The following is a 14,536-nucleotide window of genomic DNA, read 5'->3' as shown; positions in this document are numbered from 1 at the left end:
CAATAGTCTCAGCAGTCCTTTAACCTTCTTCCCTCTGATCAAGGTGTCTCTTGGTAATTTAGTGTCAATCATTAATTCTTACACAAGACATTGCTCTCTGCAGGGCTGATGTTGCTCTGTTGTGATCACACTGAGCTCTGCTCTCCAAAACAGCAGCAGAAATGGCTGCCTCCCATATGCATGGTGATGTGGGAGAGACACCATTCTGTTTAATTTAGTGGTGAAAAGTCCACTCCTTTCACTGAGGTGTATGAAAACTAATTTGCTCTGTGCCAATATTCGTTTCATTGGAAAAAGTCACCTCTAAAGATCACCTCCCCAACATAAGAAAACAAAATCCCTAAAACTGAGACATCAAAATGAATCATATTCTTGAAAATCTCCTTTTTCCTCCAGTCACAAAACGGGGCTGGAAATACTTACGTGCCTCTGGGAAGCCCTTTGGGTAAGAAAATCCTCAGGGCATGCAAGATCATCTCTAAAAAGAGCACTATTTGCCTAGTGATTGCTTTTATTGTTCTGGTATAAAAAAAAAAATCTCTACACAGAATTTGGAGTGTTACACTGAGTTTATTTTGAAAAAGAAATCAAAGAATGTTTTTTTCATCTCTGAGCCAGATGGAAAGAAAAAACAAATATATTCCACCCTAAGAAAGAAAACACATGAGAACTTTCAAAAATTTTTGTAGCCAGGTTTTTTTTTTCTTTTTTCTTTTCACTAAACAGCATGGAAAAAGTGAGGTGGAGGTAGTGAATGAACAAATAGGCTCTGGTTTTAGGAAGGCCTGGTTTCTGGGGAACAAGGGTTTTGTCCGTAAGGCACCGTGCTTTCCCATCTATAGATACTACTCCCAGCGGGTGGGAGTGCCAGGCATGGGCAGCTGTCCCACTGCCGGTCCTTCACTGGTGTAAGCCCTGACACCCACACGTGGCAGCACAGAGCCTGCTCTGGGGGCAGCAGGGCGTTCATGGAGGAGCAAACACCTCTGGGGCACACAGAGAGACCCAAAGAAATGGGGGGAAGAAAGGCAAAGCAAGTCTGGAGGCTGGGGCTGCAGAGATTTTGTTCCCTTTGGATGCTACATGTGCGTGAGCTGCTGTGCTTTTAACCAAGGAAGCCGCACTGGGGAAAAGTGGTTTTGTTTTCTCACACATGAATCAACTCGGCCACCTTTCCCCTACTCGCTGTGGAGTGGTTTCCTCTGACAGCCAGCAACTGCCCTCCAACCAGCTCCTCGCCTTGCCAGTGATCAGAGACCAGTTCCTGCTACTTGCTAAAAACAGAGGAGCTACTTGCCAGGAACAGAAAATTAAAAGAGGAGGTCAGCCATCTGAGAGACAGAGAAATAGCAAGATCAGATTAGGCATTATAAACAGCCAATTTAAGCTAGATGCAATAATGGCTCATCTAGGGACTGATTCTGCTCTACTCAAGACGTCCTTCACTTAAGGGCCCATCTGAGGTGCTTCGCATGCTTCTGCTAGGACAGTGAACTGCAAGAGGGAATTCTTGCTTCTTAAGACCTTCTTAAAGGTCTTGTTCAGCTCAAATCTTTAAAACCAAGTTTCTAGCACCTAGGTGCTGCAAGAACAATGCACTAAAACTGCAATGAAGGGATAAAATAGCCACAGTCACACTTAGAACTAGGATGGTGTAAGTGAGAAGGAAGCCTTTAATAGAAATAATTTTCATCAGTTTGATTTTTAATACCTACGAATGCTTCTGTCTTCACGTTTCTCATCTCCACATCTCTCTTGGTTACACAAGCACGTACACAGTAAACAACACTCACTTCCATGTCTCTGCTTAGTAGTGCTTCCTTTACTGCAACATTTGTAGGTATTATTTATACACATCAAAGGGGATGAGAGTTTGAGATTTATAAGCTCTAATCAGCTGAAGGTGTTTCCAAAGAAATTAATGAAACAAGTCAGAAATGACATTAAGAAATCCAGCACTGGACATAAATCACAAGGACTTTGCACCCTCTCTGCCTTCCCCTCCCCTTCTTGCAACAGTCGTAGTGCTTGCCAGGGTATAAGAACTTGCATTTAGTTTGATATAAAACAAGAAAAAGGACGATGGAAATGTGTACTCAGTGTGCCAAGTTACACTATTTGTGCATAAGAAGGAAAGCCAAAACTCAAGCTGGGACAAAATCATTTCCTATCACTTAAAACTTTCCATACAACCTGTGTTATCATTCAAACCATACAGAAAGCAGATGTAATGGGGATGTTTTCCAGACCCCGTGTGGCAGCTCTGACTTTCGTGACAATTTCTTGGCCCTTTCTGGTGTCCTGCTTGCATCTCTGCCAATCTCTCCTTTCTGACAGGTTCCTGAGCTGTTTTAACACTCCCTGGGTTCTCCCAGTGATTTTAATCTCTGTTGCCATTGATACCTCCGCTTCCCTCCTGCAGGAATACTGGGTCAGAAGGATGGTCTGTCTCAGCCCGCCTGGCTGCTCAGGCCAGATTTTAAGGATGACTGAACATGCCGGGCATGCAACTGCAGCATCCCTCTCCAGCCAGTTTTGCCTAACAGCTACACTCTTTGCTTCAAATGTGTGAACAGAGAGCTTGAGCCCAGGCACGCTTCATTTCTCAGTTAAAGGTGGATAATTAAAGCATTGTTATAGATAATTACAACCCAGCATTGAAATTTGCTTTGAAATAAGTATTATTTAATTCATAAGCATGTTGCATCCTTAAACTGTCCTAGTTCAGTGGTTATTTCCATGCTAAGGCCACCCAACTGCCCATAGTTTAGCATAGCTTCTGTGCTAGTTTTCAACTAAGCAGCTATCACTGATAAACAGCCATTTCTGTAACCTTATGCATGCGTAAGTGCAACTATAGCTGTTGACCACCACTGCGCAGAAAACCTCTTTAGAAGGACTGGAGGACACTAGGTGACTCTTGGATCATCTCATCTCGATATATACCACCACTACTATTGCTGAAGGAGGAGAAGGATGAAATTGGGGCAAGGAAACAGTACAGCTGGGGCTTACACAGAGGTTTCTCATTAACTTCTTTTGTAAACAGAAGTCTTATCACATCAGTAAAAAGCAGGAAGAACATGATTTAATGTGGCAGATGCTCAGAATGGGCTTATTTCACCTAAGTAAGCTAAAACAAAGCTAGCAGTGCTTCCAATTCAGTGTGGCTCTGCAAAGCTCCGCTCACCAGGGTTTGCAAGGCTTTCTGGGCATGCAAAGTAATAGTTTTGTACCATGTTATCCAAAAATAGCAGTTTAACATTATCTCCACAGACACTGTGTAAATATATATGTAAACACTACAGCGTGTATCTACACACAACTCCTAGGTTGGGTGTATGGCAGGGTGTATGGCAGAATCATCTTGTATTCAAAACCTGACGAAAAAGCCAAAAGAAAAGTCTCAGGAGATCCAGACTGTCTGAAGAAAAGCCCTGCCTCCAAGATGGTGACACATGGTTTCTGCAGCTGTAATACACAGACCTTTCACTTTTTATTAAACATATGCAATTCTCATGTTGTTCCTGTCTCGCATCTAATAGGTACCACAGGACAGATTCCCAAATGTAACATTTTGTGTATTTTCTTTAGGAAAATTATAGCTAAAATTAAAAAGACATCCCCCCCCTCACCCCCAAATGAACACTGGAGGGAGTGTGGGATGGAGGAAAGCAGCAGTCTTTAACTGGTTGGTCTTAGAAGCAATATTTGAAAATCTGAAGTACAAAATCTTGTCTCTTTCCAACAGAGCTGGAGTATTTCAACAAACTTATCTGCATTCAGCCAAGGTAAACATCAGGACAGGAGGCAATGGAAAACCAACTCTCCTTCCCAAGAAGCCAAAACAACTTCCTTCGTGGTATAGCGTGTGGCCGTGCAGAGTGTAAGAACCAGGAACCAAACCCAGGGTTTCTGCTAATGAACTTTAAATGGTTGCTAATTTTTTAAATTCTTGATAAGCAGCACTGCTGCCTAGACAATGGCTCATGGGACCTCGGAGGAAACTGGCTGGGTGATGATATCATCTCATTAGCCACACTGCTTTCTGTTTTGCAGCGTATTTTATTTTCTAGTTTGTTTGGGAGAGAAGAACGGGTCCAAGAAAACAGAGAGATCGATTTACAAAGCACTTTGGAAAAGTGCAAGTTGATTAGACTTTTCTGAGTATGGCATGTTTTTCTTACCAAATTTTGAAATCTGTCTTAAAAAGAAACATATTTCAGTGTGTGCAGCTCCTTTGTTTCTGTTTTCATAAAATCCTCCATCTGGGCTTCACTTGCCTTATGGGTAGCACATACTGGGGTAGAATTCCTCACAAGAAAGGAGAAGAAATGAAAACATTTCAAAATCATTCTTAGAAGTTGGTGATTTACTTCTGTGCCATTTTCTCATGAGTAGAAGGAAGGCAGGAAGGCAGGAAAGCAGGCAGGATGGAAAGAAGGAAGGTAGGCAGGCTGGAAGGCAGGCAGACAGGAAAGAAGGCAGAAAAGGCAGGCAGGCAAGAAGGAAGGCAGGCGGCTAGGCAGGAAGGAAGGAAGGAAATGCTTTTATTAACATGGTCTTTGCATAGTACCCCGATGGAACACTGGCTGTGATCAGAGCTACAATCAGTATCATCTAGTCCTTAGTCAACTTAATTTGTTATACACGCAGACTAGACTGCATATAATAAGGAAAACACTATCTAAAATCTGCTTTAGAGTTATTTAACCAGAACAAATCATCTGGGAAAGTACAAATATTTCTAACTGGAAAAATATTTCTCTATAGCTGAGCTAGGCCTGACAGCAAACCTTAATGAATTATTAGTACCTTTATTGTTTTCTTTGGCCCCTGTGCACTATATTTGTAAAAAAGTCAGTAAAAAAGAGAACAAGTGTAAAAAGCAAATATTTTGTACAAAAATACAAAGTTTAAAAGCTCTTAAAAGTATATTCCATATTATTGATAAGAGTTGGACTATATATATATATTTATATAAAATCTATATATTTGTGTATCTGTATAATTTTCCTACATTTGGGATTTTAGCAAATGAAACATACTGTTTACACAGTTGCTTTATATGTTTTTCTATATGAGTGACCAACAGTCTTAGATCGACAGAATGTCTTTTCTCAGAAGACACAAGTTGCTTATGTATGTGGTTACTGGTTGGGAAGAAAATCAATAACAAAATTAGTCCAACGGTATTTCCTGATACTGTGGGTTGAAAGGCCTCGAATAATTGCAGGATGCTGGAGAAGAGTTGATGCTGAATTCCTTTATGCATTTAAACCAGTTTTCAGTGCTTGCTTTTGTGTTTTTTGTTTTGGTTTTTTTTCCCCAATTTTGGAAGGCAATGTTGCGCTCTCCCAGGATTTTCTTTGTCTTTAAGTAAATTTCCATAATATGTAGGTATCTGTAAAGTCACAGCCTATTACACTCCAAATATTTGCCCTACAGTATGAGAGAAAAAAGAAAAACAAAGAGAAAAAAAAAATCACGTAAAAAGCCTGTGAAGATTAAATGCATTTCCAAAAAGAAAACTTAGAGATGAAGGTATGCAAAAAATTTAAGTGGACTCATTCAGACCCTGTAAGTCCTGGAGGATAAATATTTGTAAACCATGAAGTTTTCCTAAAATAACAAACGTATGTAGGAAAATGAGGGCAAATTACATTGTTACTTACACATGGTTCTTCACTCTGGACATCCAGAGTTAAACACACACAAAGCTTGTTCAGCACTTTGTTTTGTTTTGTTTTATGGGGGCATTTCTGTGGATGGGATGTAATTTTGGCTCTAGCTGACATTTCCATCTGCCTTCACTGAAATTCAGCCTACAGGTTTGCAACTGGAGCACCCAGGCACACTTGGCGAAGCAATGTTTAAACACGTTGTATGGAGGAGATAATGTTTTAGGCAGAGCCCCACCATGAACACAAATACCACCTAACTCTGTGATGATAGGGCCGGGCTCTAAGCAGCCATGAGAACAACCTACCCTCTGCCATTGCAGAAATGCCTGTTTAACCAGAAAGAGATGCCCTGTGGCAATCACCTGGGTGACCGCTGGGTCACATTGGCAGTTTATGAGTCCTTCACTCCAACTGCAACAGATGAGTTCCTTATGGCCTGTGGGCCCAGCCTCTCAGCCCTATAGGACATCTCCTGGCAGCGGTGGGAATTTTAAGACCTCCTTAGCAGTCACCAAGTGCCTCGTGTTGCACAAACTCGCAAAACAGAGTCTTTTTGGTTTTTGAAGGCTTGTCCCTGAGCTATCCTGAGACCAGCTTTCCCCCTTGTGTGGCCATTGAGTCTATAAAAACAGCTTCCAGTGTGGCTAGGGTCTGCAGCACATGCTAAATCACGCCTGAAATTTTAGGCATGTTTAAAGTCTACAGGAGATGGTCAAGATGCAGAGCACACCATGGCTACAGTCAGCTTGGAGGCTGCTCTTTCCGAGTGCAATAAATCCAGCATCTGCATCACACAGAGTATTACAAAAGTGCACATTGGGCAGGATCTGAGTAGAAGTGCTCCACGTGTGATTCCCTCTCTTCCTCAACAATGCACTGCCATAACATCTAGCCTGGATCTTCTTCTGCCCTCTAGCTGTGGAAAATTGACTATGGGTAGGGTGAAATAAACAAACCAAGCACCTTGCTTACCTTTGTCCATGTCTTTTTCACAAATGAAATTGTTAACATCTTCACAGTAGAAGTCATTCCAGAGCCCAGCATAGATCAACCCCGCGCAATCTTCCCCTGGCTCATGCCCGTGGCTCCAGTTATCAGGTTGCCCGATTTTCCAGTTTCTTTCAACAAAAAAGCAAAAGATAGGATTGCACAACACAGCACACATGACAGTTTTTCACCGCAAGAAATTAACAAAAACATCATGAGATCTGTTCTGAACAGGAAATACACATTGAAACAAACAATACATGACTCTTGCTGAAAATGGAAAACAGATGTATTACCGAGAAGGGAATCTATTCAGCCTCAGGCTGCCAAAACTCAGAGACCTAAAATTAGACCGATGAACTTTATTTTTGTTTCTGAATATACATGCACATACAGTGGGAGTGCTCCATGCTCCATGTGCATTGCTCCAAGCCTGCAAACCCTCTGCACTGCATTCCTGCCGGCAGATGGGACTGAGAAGAGCTGGCAGGCTCACAGGTGCTTCCAAGATGGCAGCACCCTACCATCACGCTCTGACCGCACAGAGGCGGGCCTCTTGGGAGGAAAAGAAAAGATTTATGTGTTTTATGGACCCATGCTTGGATGGGAAGTGAATTTTTGGACTTATAAGGAATGTACAAAGCATATATACACTTATCTTTTGAGATCGTTAGCTTCGATGGTGAAACTTAACACAGCATGTAAAAAGCTTGCAGCAAGTGTTTCCTCACCCTGTTTTTGTTTAACAAGTAAGAAACGCTTCCAACCTCAGGACTTAAAAGCTCCATTTTCCTGAAGAAACAGGTTGTTGAAGAGAGCTTGTGATTGCTGGCTGATACGGTCCATGCCTGGCTAAAAAACATGCTGCCTGACACAGAGAGTCTGACCAGGCACCTGGGAGGACACACAGCTTTCCTGAAGTAATGAAATACTTTGAAAATCAGTAACTGATCGCTCTGAGGTTACAACAGGGCACCTAAAACCACGGTGTAGTGGAAATCTATTGAAAGCAGCAGCTGAAGTGGGAATCAGTCGCAGTGCTGCCATAAAAAGAAAGAAAGATGAAAACAGGGAGGGAGAAAAAGGGAAAAATATTACGGCTCATTTGAAATGCATCTGACTTTTTCCATGTTTCTCATCAAAATGAACACCAATGAGATCACAGCTAATCATTTTGTAACATCTGACTGACTGTAGCCTGTTTTCCTGGAGCACAGCATGTTCAGCTCTATAAACTCTTTAGTCCACTCCTCAGTATTAAAAATTTGGGTGGTTGAAATCTGTTCCATTTAGGACAAATTAGGTGTAGCTCTAGGATTCCTGGAGAGCTGCCAATTCAGTCTCAGCTGGCCAAAGCGTAGACACCCTCATTTCATACATTTTCCTTACGTTTAATGCTTTCCACTTGGGTTTGGGCTTTATCTAAAGGCTGGTCATTTTTTATCAGAACGAGCACTCTATTTATAGCCAGTTGTAATGCAAATATGGAAAATTCAAACCAAGACAGCAAAACTGTCTGTGCTTTCCATCTCAACTTTGTAATAAAAGTCAGGAGCAAATGTTTTGGCAAGAGACACTGCGCTGTGTAGTTATGTGATTCTTTCATTCAACATTCAGTTTTCTTCCTGGCAAGGAAAGAAAGCCTTGCGCATGGAGAAGAGAGAGAAAAAACCAGTTCAACAGCACCCTCAGTAACGAATTATTTCATTGGCATGTACAACCCTCTGGATCCATTGGATAATTTCTTGATGCTGCTTTTAGAAGTGTTAGCAAGAGTGGTAGCATCTGCAGAAAATAAACACCATTGTTTTTTATTTACGTACGTGTAAACTGGTAAGGATCCATCCAGCCATCTCCATTCATTTTCCTTCTCTGAATCCGTTAGTCCAATCCAAAAGCTGCCTTTCCCCAAAATCTGCCTTTTTATCCATTGCTGTGGAAGAAAAGGTCTTAGTCCATAACAAACAAACACAACTGTCTTTGGAGCCAGTAAGCTACTCTGTTTTCATGAGCATCTTTGTTATCAGAATAGGAAGGGCCAGAGAAATTTTCTAAGCTGAAGATATGTTTCAGGAGTTGGCCTTGCGACTCCTTGCCCACACTAGAATCCATCGCAGTGTTTGCATGTGAGGTAGAGAGAGCTAGGCATGAAAATTAGGTTGACATAAAGTCACAGCCAACATCTTATAGATACGAATTGAAAAAAACCCTAAAGAAGAAGCAGTTGTATCTTGACATCCCCACTGCTATGTAGCCACCAACAGTAGTAAAAGTATAACTAGATTTATAGTTAGATTAAAAATATTTTGGGGATCACAGTAGTCTTAGGCTGCATGTATTAAATCAGACAATTTAAAATTAATTTATATTCACCACTGCAAAAAATACATTTTGGATAATATGCAAGGCATAATGGACTCCATCTTTAAAGGTTCAAAACTCCTACAATTCTCGCCAGCCTTTCTGGCTGCTCTGTGCCCACCACCTTCAGGGTCAGCACCAGCTCTGCTCACACTGCCCTTCTGCACATGGAGAAGCTGCTGAGCAGGCAGAGGGTGGACAAAATGCTAACTGGAGTCAATCACTGTGTCTACTTCATTACATGAATTCATGATGCTCTTAGCTTCCCACTTGCCTTGTGGCTTCCACATGTCAAATAACCTCAAACTCTCTCCTTGAAAAACAGAAGGAGAAGGTAATTACCTGCTCCTCTTTGTTGTTTATGATAACCAAGCGTGATGCCTTCTCTTCACAGAATAACTTTGCCTCTTCAAAAATTTCTCTTTCAATTGAAAAGTAGTAGCATTTTTCTGTATAGTTCTTCCAGTGAGGAGAACAACCTGTGATGTGAATTTTTTGTGTTAAGCCAGTTACTGTTAACTCAACAGGCCAGCGGTAAATTTCTGCACAGAGCCAGTAAGTGGAGGATCCCATACACATCTACAGCATGCTGCCACCTAAAGCACTTACATACAGTTTAGGAATTTACTTATTAGGATACTGACTCTGTGAAATCAAGGCTAAACTGTGTGATCAAGGGGATTATTTATTACTCATACTACTGCTGCTTTTTCTTTAGCTGTAAACATTAACTTCAATCAGTTTCAGGTCATCAGAAGGAAGACCAACAGGTATGGCTTCACTTAACAGAGATCTTTGTGATAAATCCCAGAGATTTAGTCTAAGGTAGCAGAGGTTATGTGAACCAGTAACTAAGTGGTGAGCACCCTCCACTACATATATTTGTATATCTATCTCATTCAAAGATGTATGCGGTATGTTGATAGCTTACCGTTAGCCTCGGGCACTGATGTCGGTTCACTTTGTAGTGCCATCGGCACCCCTGGCCCTGGTGGCCCTGGTGGGCCAGGTGGGCCCTTTGGACCAGGCAGCCCAGGGACTCCAGGTAGCCCAGGTAGTCCTCGAGGTCCTGGTACCCCTGGCTCTCCCACAGTTCCTTGCAGGCCTTGAAATCCTGGTGGGCCTTGTGGCCCAGGTGGACCATCTTTGCCTTGTGGACCTGGTGGCCCCGGGTCTCCGCTTGGTCCAGGCAGACCCGTCTTGCCAGGAGAACCTCTCTGACCTTTGGAGCCAGGCGATCCTCTTGAACCTTTCCCTCCTTTTTCTCCTGGTGGCCCAGTTGGCCCAGGTGGTCCCTTCTCACCTGCAGGTCCCGGTGGTCCAGGCTCTCCTTTCTCTCCTTTTTGTCCTTTTAGGCCAGCGGGGCCAAGAGGACCTGGAGGGCCTCTGTCACCTTTAGGTCCCCTTGGACCAGGAGGGCCTGAAACAATGTAAGCATGTGAAGTGGGGATATGGACAGAAAACAAAACAAAAAGCCCACGTGAGGTCCTTGTTTAACTTATCTCAGGCCAGCAACACTGGATATTCAGCACTGTGAAAACTGGGCTAGCAGCTACTTCGAGCAGTGCTTGTAAAAATATGTCTGCTTCTCAGGTGCTACATACCATTGCTCTTTCCTTAGCCTCCATGAAATACAGGATGCAGAAGAAAATAATCTGATGTACCTCATCCTGTGAACTGGACAGTGACACCATGCCCCAGGTGACCAGCTGAGGTGCCAGTCCCTGCAAGACACATTCCGTGCACGTGGTCCTGTGTGTTGATGCTCCCAGTCCCTCACTCTGCTACGCTCCCTTTTCCTTCCACCCCCATCTCTCTGCTCTTAGACTACTGGACTCTTTCTCCTGCAATGACCCTGTTTGCTGCTCTGTCAATAATGGGTTGTCAAAAAGAGACAAAACGATGGATAGCGAGCAATAGGCCAACTGTGGGAAAGACTGGAAGTAGTAGTTGCTAACTAGCTGGCTATTAACAAGAAAGAGAACAATACCCATGATAAGAAATGGCAATATCGTGACAGCAATAAACAAAATAATTTTGGATTCTCATCATGGATGAGCAAATGCCTTGTCAATACCCTCCCCCACACCCCCCCGTCAATCTACATCATTTCAACTCTTCCAGAGATAAATTCCTAAGATGGAGTCATTTAGGCCTGGTTGAAATGAGGAAGGTTAAGGTTACTGACATGTAATCTTGGCTCTAATTCAGCCCTGGTTTATTTGGAGCAATGGATTTATATTTGTGATTAGAGTTTTAGGCCTGACTGGTTCACATCAGGTTGGAAATATGAATGTTCTTTTCATTTGGGATAATATTTGGCTGGAAGAAACCTCCTAAACTTGATGCTATTTATTTCTGGAGAAAATAAAATATCCCAGGATTAAAAACTAAGTGAAGTAGGATGTTTTCTGGCAGTCTAACAACTGGCTTAAAGTGAAATAGCAACTTGTTTTTCAGTAAGGGTGGACCTTTCTGGGAATAGTCCAACATATATTTCTTAGCCATTTCCTCCTTAGCAGGGATTGGTTTCTTGAGGTTCCACACCTTCACTAGCTTATTTTAGAAACTAAATCAAAAGCTGATCCAGTCAGTCAGACAGAATAAAACTTTGCTAAGTCAGAACCTTCTTTCGTAACATCCCCATTCTAGCTATGTAAAGAATGCACAGGAAAATTAGTAAGGAAAATTCCAGCTACATTTACATTTCCAAAGTTTAGGATTAGATAATGGAAAACCCCAGGACTCTGTACCAGCATGCACTAACTTCCACAGAACTAAAGTAGTAATGCAAACAGGAATTTGGCATAGACGATTATAGGCATCATTAGGGAAGCTGCATACCTTGTAGGATAGTGAAGTTCTTGATGAGCTGGCCATGTTTGGAATCTACCAGCTTCATTTCTTCCATGATTACCGACAAATTGGCAACTTCAACATCTAACCTTGACCTCATCAAATCTTGTTGCATCTTGAGAGATGCAGAGTCTAAGCGAATATTGGCTAGTGTGCTGTTCATAAAAATCAACTCATCTGAATGTTTACTTAAGGTGTCTGTACAAGTTGTCCTGACCTCATTGAGATTGCTAGTCAGTGTCCGTAGGTGATGAGCAGTGTAGCTGATGTTGCTAATGATATTGACTATATCAGTTTCGAAGACCTGGAACTTCTCCTCTAGCTGGTTGAATTTGGCAGAAGTTCTGTTTTCATATTCTTTATGCTGTTCCTGGAGATCCTTTAGATTTTGTTCGTTGGCTTGGGCAATTGTGGTGATGTTCTCCATTTGCCCACTGAAGGAGCTGAGCTGATTGTTCATGTCTTCAAGTGTATCATTGTTAGCTTTTGCCAATGCTGAGTTGTTGGTGGCCAAAGTCTGTAAATTTTGTACTTTCTCCTTAAGCCAGTCAGTGTCCTTCCGGGCTTGAAGAACAACCTGTTGCAGATTTTGAAAGTCATTCTTGATTCTTAGAATAGCCAAGCTTGTATCTTCCATTGACTTCTGCAGGGCACTGATAAGATTTCTTTGCTGTATTTGTGTCAGGTTTAAGTTGTTCAGGTTCATGATGACCACATTATGAGAATGCACTTGGTTTTGCAAGTTTGTTTGGATATTACTTGTGTCTTGTTGAAGATTGTTGATATAGCCGGTATATGCCTGAAGAGTCTTATTGACACTGATGATCATGAAAGAGTTACTATCTAAGGCACTTCTCATTTGGCTCTGTCTATCATTTAATACATTTCCAGACTCCTGCAGCTTCTCCAGTGTATCTTTGTTTCTGGTAGTTTTCTCTGCAATGTCATGAAGCTGCTGACGAAGAGCCAGAATGTCAGATCTGAAGCTAGACAGTTCAGTGTTAGTATTCATGGCTTTTTGTCCAGCTTGGTCATCTATTGTACAGGAAAGAAATTGAAAGGCTTTAGGGTGAGATTTTTAAAACACACTATAAAAAAGCATAGTGTATTTTAAGTATAGTCAGGTTGTCAAAATGTTCTGTCAATAGAACTTCTATGCTATCTTTTCCAGAAAAGAGAAACCACTAAGCAAAGGTCTGCCACTAGACAGAGAAAAAATCAAAGAAGAATCAATAAAGACCTTGTGTCTTGCTGAGGAGAACAAAATGGTGATTCTGTCATTATATATGGGAAAAACTACCATTAGAAACTTATAAGTATACGCAGTCAAGTAGTGCTGTATTCTGAATGAAAACTGAATGATAAACAGAATTTCAAATATTAAAGAGGTATCAATATGTTTTGAAGTTACAACTGGATTTTGCTGAAAGCTTAGAAGTAAATTTTAGCTGCTGATATTTTCTTCCTCCTTTTCCTGGCAGGTGGAGTATCTTCACTGTGATTTAGTACATATAGTTCCATTTTTTAAAATCTTGGGTTTAGTTTTAAAAAAGTTCTAATACCTATTTTAAAACAATCTAGGTTAGAGACAAAAGCTTTGCCAGCAGGCTACTCCAGATATGACAGGATATGATGTATTCCTGTTTTTCTCTCTGATATTTTACTATTGCTTTTAATGACATTTATTTTGCTGTTATTGTTTCCTTATGTTCTGAGTTTGAGGAAAGCAAAACCTTTAATCTTTGAGGAACATCTCTGCTCCTGCTTACACTGCCCTACAAAATACTTCTGGAAGCTTGTCTGTGTATGATTAAGCTTTTGAGGCTCCACAGCTTATCAGCCAGGATATAGAAACCAAGGCAATAAGCAGTCAACACTCACTTTCAGGGAAAGTTCCCTTTCTTGACCTCAATCACTTCCCTCTCCTACATGCAGTCCATATATTTTTGTCCTCATCTAACTGTAGCTATATTTATGAATTATGCAGTCTGAAGTCCATCATTTCAGATGACTCCAAGAGAGAGCAGGATGGTTTTCATAAACTACAGTGAATACAGCTGTGTATGAAGCTTTCTTCTGGTGTGTTTGAGTGACTCATGATGGCAAACATCAAATGCTGGCTTGTGAGACTTCAGTCTGAAGTGTTTACGGAGTCTTTTGTGGATGGACATCTTCCCAAGCACGGTTCCTCTCCCTGCCACTTGCCTCACTCCAGGATCTTCTCAGCTCTGACTCTATGTTTACCTCTTGATTATAGCTCAAATTATATTGTGTTCCTCACACAACTCTGACAACTGCCAGGTCCACATACAGCTAATCCCCGAAGGCCTGTCTTTCATTTACCGCATGTTGTTATCCTACTGGCCCTACAGCAGTTCTCTTACCTTTATGCCTCCCACACACGTTGCCCCATAACTTCTTAAACTTCCTTTATGGCAAGTCCATTTAAATGGGAAGTGATGGTCCTGAGCATCTCACTGGCCATCCATACAGCAGCATGTGAAAATGTGTGGGTGTGAAAGAATCAAAGGTGCTCCAAGTTGTGAAAATTTAATCAGCATAGTATAATAACCCAAATATAACCCAAAAGGTTGCATGTGCTTTAAAGTGTAACAATTATTTCTGTACATGCATAAGTAAAAATACAC

General features: G+C 41.6%; 1 protein-coding gene across 3 annotated transcripts in view; it reads right to left on the bottom strand.

The window, feature by feature from the left end:
* Positions 1–1,645: 1,645 nt before the first annotated feature.
* The window catches only part of COLEC12 (collectin subfamily member 12), a 101,587-nt gene continuing 88,696 nt past the window's right edge, over positions 1,646–14,536 (bottom strand). For all 3 annotated transcript variants that reach the window (XM_052787750.1, XM_052787753.1, XM_052787751.1), the window contains 6 exons: positions 11,877–12,923; positions 9,964–10,452; positions 9,375–9,511; positions 8,495–8,604; positions 6,657–6,802; positions 1,646–5,442 (listed from right to left, as the gene is read on the bottom strand). In XM_052787750.1, coding sequence (XP_052643710.1) covers positions 5,423–5,442; positions 6,657–6,802; positions 8,495–8,604; positions 9,375–9,511; positions 9,964–10,452; positions 11,877–12,923 — 1,949 coding nt within the window. In that variant the 3' untranslated portion in view covers positions 1,646–5,422. The remainder of the gene's footprint in view (positions 5,443–6,656; positions 6,803–8,494; positions 8,605–9,374; positions 9,512–9,963; positions 10,453–11,876; positions 12,924–14,536) is intronic.

This window comes from Harpia harpyja, chromosome 5 (assembly GCF_026419915.1).
Source record: "Harpia harpyja isolate bHarHar1 chromosome 5, bHarHar1 primary haplotype, whole genome shotgun sequence".
In the NCBI taxonomy this organism is placed as follows: Eukaryota; Metazoa; Chordata; class Aves; order Accipitriformes; family Accipitridae; genus Harpia; species Harpia harpyja.
The sequence above is the reverse complement of the archived record's forward strand: the minus strand, read 5'-3'. Positions and strand labels throughout refer to the sequence as shown.